The 18,512-nt window shown below is 41.9% G+C and overlaps 1 protein-coding gene across 13 annotated transcripts in view; it reads right to left on the bottom strand.

The window, feature by feature from the left end:
* sox6 (SRY-box transcription factor 6) overlaps positions 1–18,512 on the bottom strand; it is a 129,546-nt gene that overhangs the window by 71,651 nt on the left and 39,383 nt on the right. For 12 of the 13 annotated variants that reach the window (XM_034217729.1, XM_034217789.1, XM_034217744.1 and 9 more), the window contains 2 exons: positions 11,296–11,536; positions 8,641–8,851 (listed from right to left, as the gene is read on the bottom strand). In XM_034217729.1, coding sequence (XP_034073620.1) covers positions 8,641–8,851; positions 11,296–11,536 — 452 coding nt within the window. The remainder of the gene's footprint in view (positions 1–8,640; positions 8,852–11,295; positions 11,537–18,512) is intronic. The other variant, XM_034217769.1, reaches the window with a different exon arrangement.

Genomic DNA, 18,512 nt, shown 5'->3' with positions numbered 1-18,512 from the left:
GAAACAACCCTTTGCTTTGTTAACATTAATATCAAATTGTACATGTAAAGAAAAATAAATAGGAAGAAAAAACATTATTTATTTTCAAATTTTTTGTAAAAGATTGTTCAGGAAATAAAATAAAGAAAAGCAAGAATAAAAAACTAAATATATAGTGAGTGTCTTTAAGTTTCATGAAGCATGCATTTTATTAGTTTTACTGGAAAGAAAAAGTATATTTCCTTCTGGAATCTCAGCCATTGCTGATCAGGGGATCTGCACTTGTAAGGATGAACATTACAAGGAGGAATATGTGAACCTCATTTCAATTTATAATTTCCATTTGATGTCAGTAATCATTAGGGTCCACACACTGTAATAAATTATAATAATTTAAAACAAAAATGTAATTGCTGGGTACCTTGCAATGGAGAGATTTTTTAGGGTTACCCTGCAATTTAACTGTCAGATATGAACTCGCCTGCTAATCAATGCTCGAAAACATTCACATTTATTCAACTATGTTAAATTAATAGATGTGTGAATAAAATGTGGACTACTGTGATCATAGCTGTTCAGTGTGATTTAGTAAATTAATGGGTGTCTGACTCTACAAGGACAAAAAGAGACTAATAGGATCCACATCAATGCATTACAATTTGCAGTGAAGCCAAGTGTCTGGTACAGACATGGAAACTTTATTTCATCATAAACGCTGGACCACGGCGATGCGCTTCAGAGATTGAACCACAAGATGAGATACTGTATTAAAAAAAACTAGTTACAAGAATAAGCTGAGTGATATGGCATACTGTTAATGTCATGAATTTTGCTAAAGCATATGTGTGTAAGTCCTCCAAACTGCATACATTTAAGTTTAGTTAAATTACCAATTTTGAGGTAAAAACAAACATGAAAATGCAAACTGAAAGTGAGGATATAATTAATTAATATTCCTACTGTTTTGATTTCTCATTTTTATATAGTAGACTAATTAAAGTTGTTTATTGAATCTTGCAGCTATCTTTGTTTAATAAGATGCTAGAGTTCAGGATGCACAGACGCTGCTCACTGGACTGTAAGACCAAAGGCCATTATTATGATGTGTGTTCTCTGAGAGAAAAAGAGATGCAAGCACACAACAAAATACTCAAAGTATACGAGTAGCCATATTTTTTTCAAACATTTTTACAGCTTGATCATTACAGTTAAGGAATTATATATACATATATATATATATAGAAAATAGGCTTTCCCAAACATAGCATTAATCCTTATTTTAATATAATATCAATTTACAAATTGAAAGTCATGAAGCTCAATTAACGACGTTGTCTGAAAGCAAATCAACCACCTGACTGGTGCAGACTTACAAATTATTCTAGAGGTACTTGCAAAGAGACATGATGTTCGTCAAATAATTATTATCATTGGCACTCAGGCTTTGCAGTGCAATAAAACACATTTATATTCGTTGCTTCTGACATCCTCATCTCATCTCCTGGCGCATGTAATGTTATTGAACAAGGAGAAAGAAAAAGCTTTGAGTGGGAGGAAACATCTGTTTCATCACAGCTGATTAAATAGTCTCTTTGTTCAAAAGGCACCCATCAAAGTTTGCTCTAAGACATCAATGCTTGCTGTTAGGGAAAAACAATGCAAATATGTTAATAGGCTGCATCTACACTAGTTGTCATGTTTGCTTGTGTGAAGGCGGAACTCTTAGCTGGATGGCTGACGCACGTCTGACTTCCAGAACAAGACTGCAATGTGCTCTGAAATCATTAGCAGGCCACAGAGGCTGTCTGTGCCCAGGGTGTGAGTTACACTCACACTATTTTGATCCTTGGTCAGATGACACCGGCTCTTTTGTCAAGTTATGTGTGGAGAATGCTTGGGAGCTGAATGCCCCAGCTAGGACAGTGATACTGAGCTGGCACACAAGTCTCCCTGTGTAACCCTTCTGCAGGCATTCACACACACACACACACACACACACACACACACACACACACACACACACACACACACACACACACACACACACACACACACACACACACACACACACACACACACACACACACACACACACACACACACACACACACACACACAGACACACACACACACAGCAGGACACATGTGCCCTCGCACTGCACTCCATCCCATTGTGGAATATCCCCTGTTCTCCCCATTTCTGAGCGCCTCAGCCCCTCCTCCTACACTGTGCTGACTATGTGCAGCTTGTCTTGTGTCCCTCCTCATGTTCCTTTTAACAGACAGCAGAACCAGGCTGTTATTTCCCAATTCTAAGCTTCACAGACCAATGACAAATATAGTAGCATTAATGGCTTCTGCCTTCTTATGTGTCAGCGTTTCACCATCTCTGTGTCCCTCCAAATAGTGCGGTGTCACATAAAACACTCAGGCCATTACAAACTGCTGCTGATTTCAGCACTCAGTCATCCACATACAGCGCCGGGGCAAATCTATTGTTTTTCTTTCTAACAGCAAATATAAATATTTTTGCTATTTCCCCCCCATTGATACTGCGCTATCTAGTGTGTGGGTGTGGGAGTGTGTAAAGACAAACAAGCCTCTGTGCAAGCCTGGCCATGATTTGTCTCCCAGAGACACCCGTTTCCTCCTATCAAGGGGTTCCTGTGCAGCCAGTAAGCCAGGATCACAATGGGAGTTTTGTGCTGCATGGGTGCAGGGGGACACGCTCAACAGCTGAAACCCGGGAAGATGGCCCATGGAATGCTCCACAGCAGTTGCTACTGTTGACTAATCGGAATATGAGAAGTAGGGAAGGTGATCTTGAATGCAAAGAATGGCACATTGAAGAAGCAGCTGCTTGTTTTGTCATCTGAATGACCAAGACAGCAGAAAGGGTTCCCGTTTTGAAAGGGGCAACAAAATCTATATCTTAGCTTGTGTAAAGTGAAACCTGTGTCGGCTTCCAAAGGCCTATGGGGACGTGCCTGTGTTATGTGAGGGCTCTGTTTTGGAACTGATAGTAAATACATAATTCAGCAGAGGACCAGACACTCTGTGTTCCCTATTCCCCTCATACAGCCACTCCATTTAGTCCTGGGCTCTGATCTCAGTCTGGCAAAGAAGCAACTTTGTCACTGGAGAGTAAGATGGGGTGGGAGACAAAAATCATAGGAGGAGGGAAAATGTTGATCTGGATCAGGTTGGGGTTTCAAGATGGTAGGGAAAACATGGAAAAGGGGAGAGGAAAAAGAAAGGAAGAGCAAAAAATGGACGTGAAGAAAGAGGACGGGAAAGTGAGATTAGGGAGGAGCGAGGGGCAGGGTATCTTTTTTGTGAAAGTTCACATGTCAGGCTGGAAGGCTGCCCGCGGCATACAGCCGAAAAATCTATTTAACGTCTGCTTCACAGGGTGACAAGAGGGTTGATTGGCAGAGAGCAGAGAGCTGCTTTTGATCATGTGTCCTAACAAGCGATTCCAGCTCATGTCTCTTCAGCCTGAACAGATCTACATTACCTATTCAAACAAAAGTGACAGACCAGAGGACTGCTCCGCTGGGCTGCTGCACCACCCCACAGGCCAAGAGAACACACACACATGCACTTACACATGTACTTACACGCACAAGAAGGCCCCAACTGACAGATACAGGATATGCAACCATGTGCACGAACACACGCACACACACACACACACACACACACACACACACAATATCGGCTATTTGATCAAATAGATTACTTGCATCAAGATAAGTAGCTTGCTGAAATCATGTTGATAGAATAAACAACAGATTATTAAAGGAGGTGGTGCACAGGAGAGATTCTGGTGCGTGACTGATGTTTGTCCAGTGTGTGTGTCCTGCCAGGAGGGTCCCGGCATAACGCTAGGTAGGATGCTGCACTCAGAGAGAGGCAGCGCAGAGCTATGTGTAAAGAGTGCCTAGAAATCTGCAGCCAAGGTAACTGGATTGCCAGCCCTCATTGCATATGCATAGAGTCAGAGGCTCATGCTCAGATCATTATAACAAAGATTCCTATTAATTAGGTGGGATAAAGCAGAACCAGATGACATGGCAGCTGGGATGAGAGGAGCGGGGAGAAGGGAGGGAGCTAAAAGAGGAGGGGAGAAGGTGCATCAGTCTGTTTTGGGGGTAGGGAAAGGGTGCCTATTTTATAATATAATGTATAAAACAGATTGCATGATATGTGATATCCTTTGAATCAAAACCTTTTTTGTAAAGGCTACATTCTACATTTCTAAAAATAAATGTGTTGGTGCTATTATGCACCTGCAGCCAATTTCCAGTGAGCCACCATGTGGAGTCAGCAGGAGCTGTGACACTGACAGGGGACAGTGTTACAACAGAGTCAAGAGTTCATCAGTGCTAATCAGACCACAGGCTTAGCGCTGATTCTATTCTCTTCCAAAGCTTTCACCCATCTCTGAATCTCATTACATGGCCTGTTGTAATAGAGGATAATGACCTGGGGCTACGCACACAATGCTGATCACTCCCCCACACTCAACCTACCGCACAGTCATTACACAGTGATAATGCACAACCTCGTCAGGGGGATTACACTTATAAATAGAGCAGAGGTGATACAAGAAAAAGGAAGAGAAAGAGAGGTCTTACTGACAACACAGTAACACGTACAGTACTCGTATATAACCCTGTGTTCACAGTGGCTCACTTTGTGGTGCTGTTTTATGTCACAAGTAATGGTTAGGTTACCTGCCGCTGTAATAGGGAGGGATTATTTTCTTAGTAGCCATTAAATATCCTCCTACCTGGGGTTAAAAGGGAGTTGTAGTTTGGCTGAATGGTGTCAATGCCCCCCTTTTGCTAAGCTAATTAGCCATGATTCTGTCAAAGGGCTCCAGGTGTTGAGTACTTTGCTTGAACACCTACTGTATCTACTCGGACTGCTCTAAAATACTGCAGTATCTTTCTGTTATTTTCTTTATTACGTTAATAATATTTGATTTGTTTTTGCGTTTGGTTCAATGAGAACTGTAAAAGATTAGGTGAATGATAATATGGTTTATTGCTAACAAAATATATGGAAAGACTGCCCACTTTCAGTTTAACAGCTGTGTCAAATGTCCTGAGAACACAACTGTTCACAGACTATTGGCTCTCCTTCACTATGCAGCACTCTTTTCTTAACAGCATCCAAGAAAATGAGCCATTATGGCATAATGTGATATTGAATACCAGCAGTTGTGATATTTTGTTTAAAGTTTGACTTAAATATTAAGAAACTACATCACTGAATTGTTGATATGCATTTGTATGGAACACATAATGCCTCTCTCTTGAGAAAAAGAACAAAACTGCTTCTAATGTTTTGCTAGTTTTACTGGCAAGGACTCAACAAGTAGATACCAGGGAAATCCCTAAAAGCCAAGACAGGAAGCTTAAACAGATTTACCCGTCCTTGTCCTGGGGGACGATCATAAAGACTCAACACACAAAGTATTTTCTGTGTTGACTTGCACAGTATTGATTCATACTTTAGTGCATTATATAAAACTGTTCTAATTGCATGTGAATCAAATCAAGGTCACCTTGGGTTTTTATAATGGTGGCTATTTTTCTTTTTCCCCCAATACTTTATACTGAAATTTGTAACTCTTGACAAGTGCTGTCTGGAGACCAACCATAAATAATGCATTTACAATACCTAGTAAATAAACATGGGCCACAATCGTTAGCCCTGCTGGCAACGGGGCCTAATAGAGCTTTTACAGCAAAGGTGACTATTCAGCTAAATGCGCTGCTCGCTGCTGGGAGGACATTTTCATTCATTAGCACAGTCACAAGCACTTAAAGCACTTTAAGGACCAGAAATGGAGAGGAAGGGTGGAAGGATGAAGAGGGTAAAAGGGTACAAATGTATTGAGAAGGAAGGAAGGAGGATATACAGAGCACCATCTCTATTGTTATAATGTTTATTAGGCATATTGGTCAGTTAATGAAACTGGCCAATCAGATTTACTTTGAAGGGAGACATACAGTATTGGAAGAAGTCCAACATTTCTCCAATATAAGTGTTTTTATTTTCCTGCTTATTCCTACTAAAACTGTTCCCAACATCTCACCCACAATACCATTCAGATTCATTTTAAAATTGGTGACATATCAGCTACTAATGAATTGGAATTGTATTTATGTTTGTCACAACATGAAAAAATCACATCTAATAAAACTCAATATTAAGAATCAGAACGTTAATAAAGACATTCAACAGTATTTGAATGCAAGGTCCAGGAGCCTTTTCAAAGCAAATGTTCAACCAGTTTTAAAATAAATTAGAGTGGAGTTTCACATTGTACCATAGACCAGTTGTTTTCTCTCTACACTTGAGGTCACAGCATCTATCCTCACTCCATCAGTACAATGAACTATTTTGACCAGACAAGAAAGCCCAGAGAAGAATGGTAGCAGATGGTGAAGAGTCTCAGCGGACCTTGGTGATCCCGACCAGGCAGGCATTGAAGCAGCAGAATTAGACACAACAGTTGTCATGCTTAGATAAGAGATATATTTGGCTCATCAGTTGCTTGCGCCACATTAGCAACATCATTAAGACAACAAATGGCTTCTCCAACCTTCTTGTATGTCCTTTAATCGGTTAATCCAGCCCTTTTTTATTTCCAACAGGGGCGCTCTCAATAAACAAAGACATCCGATTATGATTCCTCAAAGGTTTCTGTGAGGTTTTATTTTCCTCTAAGAGTCCCTCTCCCTCCATTTTACAGTAATCACTGATCATCACCACTGAAGCTTCCTCAAGTGCTCTCAGGAACCGAGTAGCTCTCAGTTCCTGCAGCTCGGGGACAGCATTCTGAACTTTTTGAGGCTCTTGTCTTCTGCTGTGTTCCCTGCTCACAAACTAATTTCATTCAACAAGGGAGTTTATTTAGGTGCCGATGATATATGACAGACAGCACATGAGGCAGACCAAGTCTCTATTATTAACAGGAGATTAAAACAGCTGTATGGCACTCTAAAGCACCCTCTCCTCCCTGCGTTAACATACGGCCCTGGATTACAAGCTGCACTTGACCATTTAAATTACTGCAACAACCAGCCTTCACCAGCTGGGGCTCATTACCATAACGCCCAACGTCGATAAAGAGAGAACTGGCAATCTCGCCATGAAAATCAACTCTGAGAGAAACAAGACACGTGAAATATATTCTTACCTAAGGGGAAAATAAAGAAGCAGTAACAGAATCACTTTATTTGTTTTACAAAAAATGTGTCCTGTAAAGTGGGGTAGAGCCGACATTCTCTTGTGTCCTGGTTTCAGCGGCAGATCTAAGACCAGTTGCTATCAGGGGCATTTACCTTTGGATTTTGTTTTAGTATATTGTTTGCTAAATTTCCAATGGCTGAGGACATTATGATAAAGAAAAGTATTTGATTCAAGTATTCTGGCATGCTTATGCACACTGGCATGTTTTGCATGTATAATGTTTCAATTACCTCTTTTATTTTGTTGGTCATTTCATTCCAATAATCCGAACTTTTCTAAATGATCTCAAATGTATAGGTGTTCAGGTAAATACGGCTGATTATTCTGTATTTTATTATCTAAATGACACCACAATTATCAGTCCGCATATCAGGATGTGGCTAAATGATTATTCTGTGAGAGGCCCGTGATGCTCTGATACAAAGATCACCAAACGAACACTTAAAAGAGAAGTGGCAAATTATTTTTAGGCTAACAGAGGTCTAATTTATTCGTCTGATGAAGTGCTTAAGCTAAGAGCTCCCCAGACACTAAATGAGACACATGCATTCCCAAGGGGGTTTAACATTTGATTGGATGTAGTTATATTACTACAGCCCTAATTAAGAAGGGGGATGTGTTTCAGCAGCTCTTTCAAATATTTGTTTTTCCGCCATACTCTTGATAGACTGCAGGCTGTGGGAGGGAGAGCCGAGCCGGGTGAAACTGGGTGCAGATATGACATAGACCTAACAGTCTCATCTCCTTTTTTTCTTCTTTTTTTCTGTATGCAATTGTAGGAAAATAAAAAATCTTCATGGTGTGATGAATAGGACGTGAGAAGGCTAGGGTTGTTTATGTGTAGCAAACTTTGATGAATAACTGCCTTGCGTAAAAAGTGTTCCGTATAGCAAAATAAAAAGAGGTAATGTTCCTGGCGTCAGGTCTGCACTATGAGTATTATAGTCAGAGAGTTTGCCTTGGCACTGAAGAAGACCACACTTGTGCTGAGGTGCACTGCCACACAGTTTTTGTCACATTGGAAAAGGTTCAGAACAATTTGGAAACACTGTAACGTCAGTATTCCCAGTGTGTGTGTGTGTGTGTGTGTGTGTGTGGTGTGTGTGTGTGTGTGTGTGTGTGTGTGTGTGTGTGTGTGTGTGTGTGTGTGTGTGTGTGTGTGTGTGTGTGTGTGTGTGTGTGTGTGTGTGTGCCCGTGTGTGCCCGTGTGTGCCCGTGTGTGCCCGTGTGAGTGTATGAGACGGAGAGATACAGGGGAAAAGAGACTTTTGGGATGCTAGAAAATTATGAGAAAGAAAGAGGGAACATTTGGGACGATCAGGCACACTTGGAAAGGAAAAAGTTGTACCTACGCCCTTATATACACACACACATAAACATGCAGAGACATACCGTCTTGTTCTGTCTTTGTCATCTCCTCCAGTTTCTTCTGCTTCAGCGTGTCAACTACGTCTGCCAGGCTTCCTTTGCGGCGCTCCGGAGTTCCAAATGCTGATCCACTCAGCAGGTCGCTTCGCTCCCGGGCCCCCTCCTCCGGCTTGTGTGGGGAAGTGGAATTGTTCCGGAAGGAGTACAGGGAACATACTTTATTGCTGTCAGATTCCTGTAAGACAAACACAAGTTGAGAGGGTTGGCAACAAGGGATGGGATTTGTATTCAATGATGAGTGGGTTCCTGTGTTCTGTCAGGGCTCCATTGAGCTTTTTGACAGTTTTTCATTCAAATGCAGTGATTGTGCGATTTTTGCAACTCAGGGGCGATTCAACCATATCAAATAGGTCCTCTCTGGCTTTCATACAGCATCTTTTGTGTCTTCAACAGAGCTAGCTTTGCTGGTAAATTAGATATGACAAGTGAAAAACTGAGATGAAATGATGAGGTACACTTTCATAGGGCATCCATAATGTGCTCTTTACTTTTCATCTGCAGAGACTACACAGAGAAACCTCCCAACTGTAATTTCTCCAATTGCTTTTGAGTGTACATTTGTGTTAGGGTGACTGCTGTGTAATTTGTTCATTTTCTAGTGGAGACCTATTCTCAGCTGAGTGCCTTGAGCTATCGTAAATCTGTGTCCTGTCTCGAGCTGTTGTTGTTTTTCAGTCCCACCTGTGTATGGTTTAGTATTTAACTAAGGGTCCTGTCTCTGGCTGACTGGCTGAGTGCTCCCTGTGCACAAACAGAGACATGAAGGAAATGGGGAGAAGAATGGGAGAGAGCGTGAGGGGCGGGAGACGGGGAAAGAATACTCTGCACACAGGAGTGTATAGTCAGCACACAGACCATGGCTTAGGGTTGCGTCTGACAGAAGGTGGTGTTAATTATGGTCTGTGGAGTCTGAGAAAGCAGAAGGTGGCTAAGCAGCCAGGAGTTTGCAGCCTTTAACGGGGGAACAGTTAGCTCTGATTTAAACTCTGGGCCTCAAAGTGAAGGGAATAAACATGACACATGCCTGTATCCAACACATACTGCACCCCTATCGTGGACAAGTGAGATTTAATCAAGAGCACAGCGATAACTGTGTGTACTACAGCATGGTTAAATGGTAGAACTATGTCTGGATCCCCTGGCAATCCTAAATAAAACGTCAGGAATGTGGGCAGGAATGTTGCCAGTGCAAATGTATCATCCCTGCGTTGCATGTTGAGCTCCAGGCAGAGTTACATTGGTGTGTCGGGTGGTCTGGTACCAAGCGCCAGGGTGGCACGACCTACAGGCCTACCCTGCACCTCCCAGCCCTGTGTTGGATGATTATACAGTGTGGCAGAGACAGCAGAGAGTGCTTGAAGGGAGTGGAGCAGTGCTGGGTTAATCAGCTGGCGCAGGTTCAGGGCACAGCCCACACAGACGCATGGCACAGCAGTGGAGTCAGGTAATCAGCGAAGGCAACACTCTCATTCCTTTCGCCTTATGCCTTTGCCTTTTCTTCTCTCTGTATCTCCCTGTCGTCCCCCATTTTACCTCTACTCTCTTTTTGCGTCCTTCCTCCCACTTTCTCTTTGAAGTGTGATTTAATTTCTTATAAAGTTTCCTATCATTTAGGATATATCTGACCTGACCTTTTGCCATGTTAACACAGGGGAGCTATACAAATAAGTATAAATAATATTATAGTATTTAAAATGAATTCATTAGATTTAGGTTTTAGGTGTTTAAAAAACTATTTATTTGGGTATTTAGTTCCCCGTCAAAATAAAATCATTAAAAGAAAACCTGAATCCTGTTACTGAGATGAGGAAATGTTCCACAGATGAAGACATGACCTGAGCATTCCCTCGGCTGTCAGTAAGCTACACTGTCAGCATGCAGCCGCGCATCATGAGGAGCAAGCTGCTGCAGAGGCCATTCATGTGTGTGGGTCGGTTCTTCTTGTGCGTGTGCTGCAACGCCGAGGTGTTGAGGGTCTAAGTTACCAACTGCTGAGCTACTTCAGAGGCCCTCAGGGTCTCTTTACCACAGACCCGTCTGTCACAGACAGACCACCTGCATCCCATGTCTATAGCCCACAAGTGCCTGTGCTTTACTTCGCTCCGCTCACATCAAAGCAGCACCGCACTTAGAATGTACAGCGTCTGGGGTCTGGCTGCAGATGTGGCTTATACACAACAAGAAAAACAACATTGGAACACCGAGGACACGACATGTTTCTTTAATGGCAACGAGAATGCATCACGGCCTAACTTCGGTCATGATGCGATTTTATGAGCCATTCACATTATTAAAGGGATAGTAAGATGTCCTCTGTCTAACCTTATAATAGCTGATGGTTTAGTATTTGGCAGAGCTGCTTATCAGAAGACCCCAGAATTGAAGAAGATTCACGGCGTGAGTGAAACATGGGGATGGAGCGTGAAAACCCAAGGGAGGACAGTAAGACAGTCGTTTACATATATCTAAAATGGTTCTGCTTAGCTATATATTCCTTCCACATAAACTGTTTCATTCAAATGTGCTTCTACATCTATTCTGTTTTCTATTATTCCAATTCTTATGCGATAAATTAAGAAAGAAAAAGGTTAATGTATGAAGGCTGTTGAATTGTCTCACCATGCGCTGTTGGGCTGAAACCAGACTGTCCCAATCGCTCTCTGGAGGCATGCTGCTGAGCGGCTGCATTTCATCAGGATGGGCTTTTCCATGGAGCAGGCTGTGCAGGGGCAGCTGTGGTGTGCCATGGGCCTCGGCACTCTCCTCTTTCTCCCAAGACAAGTGCTCCTGACTCATGGCATCATCCCCATCGACCACAGAGGCGAAAGGAGACGTGGCTTGCTTGGAAGACATAACTCTGCTGTGGAGCAGAAAAATGAGATGAGAGTCAGGGAGAAGAAATGATATCTCACGATGATCATCAACAATACACAAAAAGGATTTCAATTCTAGAGTATTTGATATGCGACTAGCAGTCTTCTTTAACTGATTGTAAATGGCTTTTGTCTAAATGATGGCACTCTCGTTTAGCTGATTGTCAATGGCTCTAACAGGGACACGTGTAAATGGCTCTAACAGGGATTATAAGGGGCACCTAATGTAGGCAGTCAATGCCGCATGGATTGAATGCTCCTCCTGACTTGGGCCTGTTGGTGCTCATGCCTGTGTACTTAAGAGCAGGCAGTGGGGTCCCTAATCCTTTGTTTAATGCAGATGGATGGCTTGATCTAGGCCTGGAACACTGCCTGCTTGGGTCTTGGCTCAAACCCCAAGTCAGTTACTCAGGCAGTAGGTCAGACAGGCATACGACTGCCATCCAAATAAAAACCTCACAAATAATTCAACCCCTGTTACAGAGAAATGTAAAACGGGGTTGCTTTTTCCTGTGGTAATATTCTTTTTTTCTAAGTTGATTTGATTGGGTTTTCTCCTTCAAGCCTTCCATCATTTCTTTGTGATAGTTGATTTTACTCTAAAGCAATCAAATAGAAACGTAAGCCAGCCTTGTGTTCTTTTGTTTCCACTTTAAATCACGTCAAATTAGGGAATTATTAACATTTTGGTGTGACACTTTTCCCTTGGGCAAACAAATCCTACATAATCAAAATCAAAAAACTGACAGTGGAGGACTAAATTCACAAATCTGTCACATGCTTTCATGAATATTACAGCGAATAGTCTACTTGACATATCAGGTGCAAAGAAAACTCATGTTAATTCTAATTTAATTATGTTTTTCTGCTTTACAAACCAACTCTTTTTGGTGTAGAATTCATACAATCAATTCAACTTTTTCTCACAATTAATGAGGATCCACTCTTGCTGTGTGCTACAATGAATGAAATGAAACACTGCCAAGCAAATCTAATTATGCATTTGGTATTAAATTAAAAAGCGGATAATATGGCCTTCCTACTGATGTGAAGTGGAGAGAAGGAGATGGAGCGTATATAACTCCTAATCTGCCTTTTCCTGAGCTGTTCTGCTTTTCAACTAAAGCACATTGACAATTGCAACAAGGATGTGACTCCTTAGAATGAGTGTACGTCCATGTGCGCCAGAGGAAGGAGAAATACTTATTAAGAGTGTGAAGGTCTGTGTTTGTATATGACTAAATGCTCAGGGTTCTTGTACTACATTTGATCACTGATCACCATCTGCCCGTTCTCCTGCTCTATCCACAGGGGTCAGTGTGACAGCGCTTTAGTCCCACCCTCAGTTTGCCTGGGGGCGGGAGGGGGGGGGGGCTTGAGAGAGGGAGGGGGGAATCTCAAGGTTGAGGCAGGCTGTGGTGCGATGTTGTCCTTGTGCTCGGCTGAGAGTCAGACACTAACAGATAGGGAAGGACATATTCCATTTAAGAAAGGCTTTTATTAACAGTTTCTTTGGGTCTTTTAGTTCTTTGATTCACTCAAATAAGTCTGTCAAATAAGTCTTTTCAATGTAACTTTAATGAACAGCTGAATTTGATATTGTCTTGAAGTTAGGAGTATTTCAATAGCACCTTTCAAATAACAAAGGCAATTCATAGTGCTGTACAAAGTGATAAAGCAACTTTTAAATGACAGATTTATGAAAATATAAATATAATACTGAGAGAATATGAATTGATAAAAGACAGTGCAAAAGTGATGGTGCCGTTTCTATAATGAATGGCAGAAAGGTTTGATTCTCTATTGAGAAGTAAGCAGACGACTTGAGAAGTCTGGAGGGAATTAATGCTGAAATGTGGTTCAGAAATGCGCACTAGTATATCCAAATAAAACAGTACATTTACCGCACTCTATCTAATTGTCATTCACTTATACACACACAGACACACACACTGCACACTGGCACACAGTCACAGATCAACCTGGGCAGTGAAGGAGGAGCTGGACGATGGTAGCCTAGGTTAATCTCATGTGTCTCAGCAGCTGTACAAACAAACCCGGTATGTCAGGTATATGGCAGGGCAGGAGTGTGAGACCTGTGCCTCTCTGTTTGTCTGTCTGTCTGTCTGTTAACGTTCTGCCTTTTAGCCTCTGTGCCTGGATGTGTCGTCAGCTGTGTCTTTAGTGGGACTCAGCCCTCAATTTTAATCAGCCATTAAATTGTTTCCTGTAATTATATCAAATAGAAAGTGATCTCGAAATTGGTTACTGTTAATTGAAAATCAAAAGTCAGAGCAAAGTTCAGAGCATGCATGTAGAGGGGGCAGTCGTGGGGTTTTGGAGGGCTAGAAGGGGATGCGTGTGTGTGAATATGTGTGTGGTAGGAGCAGATCGGGCACATAGATTCTGATGTATTTTTTATTCATGCAACCAAAAAGCCCAAGCCTCGAGAGCAACAAGCACCTCGTCCTCAATGGAGTGTGAGAGTGAAACAAAGCACTGCTTTTGTATTACACACTAAATCAAGTGGTATTATTTTACCACTAAAATATTCAGTCTCTCAGGCACTTTTACTTCGGTCTCCAGCCATCAGTCAAACTGCTGAGGCGTGAGCGAGAGAAGGGGATAGAGAGAGAGGAAAGGAGAGAGGGAGCGATGGAGACTCCATCCTCCTGTAACATGTGTCTACAGCAATCTTGTTAAAGAATGCAACAGATCTGCGGCAGGCTCCATAACAGTATTTGTCAGCAGGAGTTAATAATTTATTAGCAGTGCTGGGAGGGCTGCGCGCAGGCAGCTTAAGAGTACGGAGCACCCCCTCTGCCAAGCCCCATACAATACTACCTCATATCATTGAAAGGGAAAAGGGAAGTGCGGCAGTAATTCTCTGAAAATATCTGAGGGCAACGGTACGGTATTTTATTTCTCATATTTTGAGCGGGGATCACACAGTTCTGAGATCTAAAGAGGTTTCTGTGCAAAAGATCAACATAGACACAACAAAGACATTTGATGAGGAAGAATATGTAGAATATGCCTGAATACAAATGTTATCCCATTTTCTCATGGAACTAAACTTTATAGCAAGGCGTCTGAGCTTTCTGAATAAAATCTGCAAAACAACCCTGTTTGTATATCTGCAATATATTCTGGCTTTGTGAAAGGACCCTACCCTTATTAATAATTGAATACATTTAGATAATGAGCTCAAAATGTGCTATAACAGACTGAACAGTAAAAATATGGTGCACTGAAGAGTTAGCTCATAAAACCTTGACAAGCTGCCCTCCCACATGCTTGATTGCACATTAACAATAGACAACTAACCACGGTAATCAATAAGTGGATGAAATGGTGCCTTCCTTCTGAAATACCGTACAAAGCCCTAGTGACTTTGAAAACTCGAGGCAGAGACGAGGAAGGGTCAGTTAGAAAAAATAACAGGCCTATATATAGCTGACAATATTGGGCACATTGGAAGGATTAGGACTTAAGTTATCCAGCCACGGGCTCATATAGCCTGGAATGCCTTGAGTCATGAATTGTTCCCTGCTATAATGTTTCATCATCGTGCAAAACAACCTCTGCTTAATTGGTGACTATTAGAGGAGTGTTGTGCAGTGCTCATCTAGGGGGTCTTGTGACTGAGGGGCCATGTGTTCTCGGCTATCCCATTTCCCCTTTCATCGTAAAAGGCTCTCACTGACTTTCACCCGCTGTATCTGCTCTGTGACACTGTTTACCTTTTAGGGACAATGGTGATAAGTAATGTCACACCATCTCCCCCACCCCACCCCCACTTGTGTTTCTCAGTACTAATGTCTTGCACCTTCAAGTTTTGATCACAAGACCCAATAGGGGAATATTACATGTTTTTCCAATACATGATATCAGCAGACAAAAGGAGAGAAAATCTAATAAATTATTTAAACACAAAACGTCTTTTTTTTATTTCACTGAAGGGGAGAACAGGCCATATAAGATAAAGGGCTTCACTTGTCATGTGTGACAGGGTGTACTTAATGCATGCATTCAATGTTCATGTACAAAAATAAGAAATTATAAGACATATAAAACATTTTTAAGTGTTAAAATTGACCAACTGTCTCAAGCATGAACAAAAGAAACAAAGCTACAATGCCTGATCTTTTCCATTAGTTGTGTCACTGTATAGTACTGTAGGAGCTATTTAACATCACCTAACTAAGGTCCTTAAAAAAAAACAATGTTGAATCAAAATGTTATTTAAAAACAAAGGTTATAACTTAAAAAACAAATAGTATAATTCCTTATTATATTTAAAAGTGAAGTAGCAAAAAATGAAAGAGTTGTGGGGCTTTAAACTGTTATGTCTGTGTGTGAGTGTGGGCGTGAGAGAAAGTCAGAGAGAGAGAAAATCATCTGTTTGCCTTCAGGGGTTCCTCCTGTTCTAACAGGTGTCGTGGTAGGGTTCCTCTGGGTTCTTCACCTGCCATAATGAGATATTACTACCTGACAGCTCCCAGCTGGAGGAGCATTGACACGGAATCCACCGTTTAGCACAATTAAATTATCACCCTCCATTGTGATTGTGCCATGCTGTGCAGCAGCCAGGTTTCTGGATACATAATCAACCCGTAACACGGGCTGTACCGCTCACAGTTAGCCTCTTTTTCAGCACACACATACCTAGACACAGAGTTCTCAAGCACATGCATCTTTACTATTGCGTGATTCCTGCAGATTTAAAGATAGGTATTCAGAAAGAAAGAGATCGCTTGCAATTTTTTTTACAAGTCTCTTTGAGTCAGTAATAGACAAATCCATTGAAATCTCTTAATTATAGATAATGATATTAAAATATAGTAAATGGTTGGAAAAATACAGATTTTCCAACAAGATAACCTACTGTACAGTGACTGGAGAGTTGTCTAAATGAATTTGTTTAAATTGTTCCTCCATTATTGTTGACCTTCCCTTGCAAAAAGTCAACTCAATTACGGCGGCACTTCATCCTCACTTCACACTCTCTCCGGATGCCTGCTCTATTAGAAACTGCCACAGTTACCACAGCTCAAATCCACACTCAAATGATAGCCACCCAGAGCAAATGAAGCAAGCCACCTGAAGTGCACACTTTACATGCTGAGCAGAGCATTGATAATTACTTTGCAGGGTAAATTATTTGCAATAATATGCTGCTAGAGGAACTGCCTTGTATCTCACTTTAAACACTTGTGCAGCTGCCATGACAGCATGGGTGGTGTCCTTGCCCCCCACACAAGGAAAAAGGCAGATGCAGGTGTGAGAGTGCTTAAGTGTCCCTGTCTGTCTACCCGGGAAGGGTCGATGGGCACTCACACACTCCCTCGTTGCCCCCTCCTCCTCTTCCTCCTCCTCCTCCTCCTCCTCCTCCTCCTCCTCCTCCTCCTCCTCCTCCTCCTCCTCCTCCTCCTCCTCCTCCTCCTCCTCCTCCTCCTCCTCCTCCTTTTTCAGTCCCCTGTGCCTTAGGCCTTTTTCCTGGTCCCAGGACACAAGCTCAGAGTTGGATAGCATTACAGCTTCTCAGTTCCCCAGGACACACACAAGTTCACTCATGCATATGCTTTCACAAATGAAGAATGGGTGTCCAAAAAAATTCATCGCAGGTCTTTTTTTTTTACTGTTGTGCATCATTCTGTAATAGAACGTATCCAATAGAAAAGTAGCATATTGGATGTGACTCAGGCACACACAGAATAAATAAACAGTAGCTGGACAACAACTTCAGCAGCCTCATTCACAAGACAAACTGTTTCCCTTCCCGAGAGTAGGACAACAATTGAGACAAGAAAAGCCTCTTGTTGTTCTACCTCTCTTTCTTTCTTTAACTTTCTGTGGGCCTGCTGGGGGATGGAGTTCCCAAAGAGACTTCTGTTGCTGCTGCTGCACTTAAGCAAACCTCACAGCGAGTCAAGCCATCAACCAACACAAGCCTATTTGCTGAGCAACAGTGGAGCTTTGTGGCTTGCCTAGTAGTTGACAGTAAGTTATGAGCCCTTTGTGAGCAGGAGAAGGAAAACAGAGATCGGAATTTGGCAAGAACATAATAATACAGAATTCTCCTGTTCATGGAACCTGACATTTTCATGGAAACAATCGAGCATTGTTGAAGGAAAGAAAAGCATCGGTGACAGATGAAATATAGAGTGGGGCTCCCCTTTTTGTTAAACAGTAAACAAAGCTCTATTCAGACAAGGTCCATTCTGTCATTTATAAAGATAACTTATTCTGTGCAATGGAGAGTTTGCAGCGAAATGGCTGCACTTCAACACATCGAGTGTAACATTTCTAACAGTTGCCAAAAAAGTGAGTTGAGGAGCTAGCTAAGGGGTGCCAAACATAAGTGAACGGATGCATCCCAAGTTAGACATCTGAAAATAGGAGTATAAGTTTAAAAGAAGAAAGAAGGACAATTCTGAAGGACAATAACTTATAATAAAAGGAAACATTTTGCAGGGAGCATGGTCACTGCAGACTCTGTAGGTTTATCAAAGCAAAGGGGGGGGGGGGGTGTTATTGTGCTGTATGAAAGGTGAAGCAGGGCCTCAGTCTTTGGTCTTGCCTACGTTAGGTCATCATTGGCAACCCTAGTGCCCATCAGAGAGCTGGTATAACTGCTGATGGTTTGGACATCTGTATTAACGAGTTAGTTTCCCACTATCCTTGTTTTTTTCTTTATGCTAATCTAGAATGCTTCACAAGTCCTCGTCAACAAAAAGGTACATTGAAAATGACGACCAAAAAGATTAGTAATCTTGTTCCCTTTACATTATCATCTAATAAATAGATGTTTGTAGATTGGGAAAAACGAGGAAACCTTCAACACTGTTGTTATTAAGCGCTTTATGCTGTGAGGACAGCATCTCATTAGCCACAGTTAGACCCACCTCTAATTCTTTAGGTTTTTTTGTTTCCTTTTCTGCTATTCTTTTTCTCTTTCTG

Source organism: Gymnodraco acuticeps, unplaced genomic scaffold, assembly GCF_902827175.1.
Source record: "Gymnodraco acuticeps unplaced genomic scaffold, fGymAcu1.1, whole genome shotgun sequence".
NCBI classification, from domain to species: Eukaryota; Metazoa; Chordata; class Actinopteri; order Perciformes; family Bathydraconidae; genus Gymnodraco; species Gymnodraco acuticeps.
This window is presented reverse-complemented; position numbering and strand designations above follow the sequence as displayed.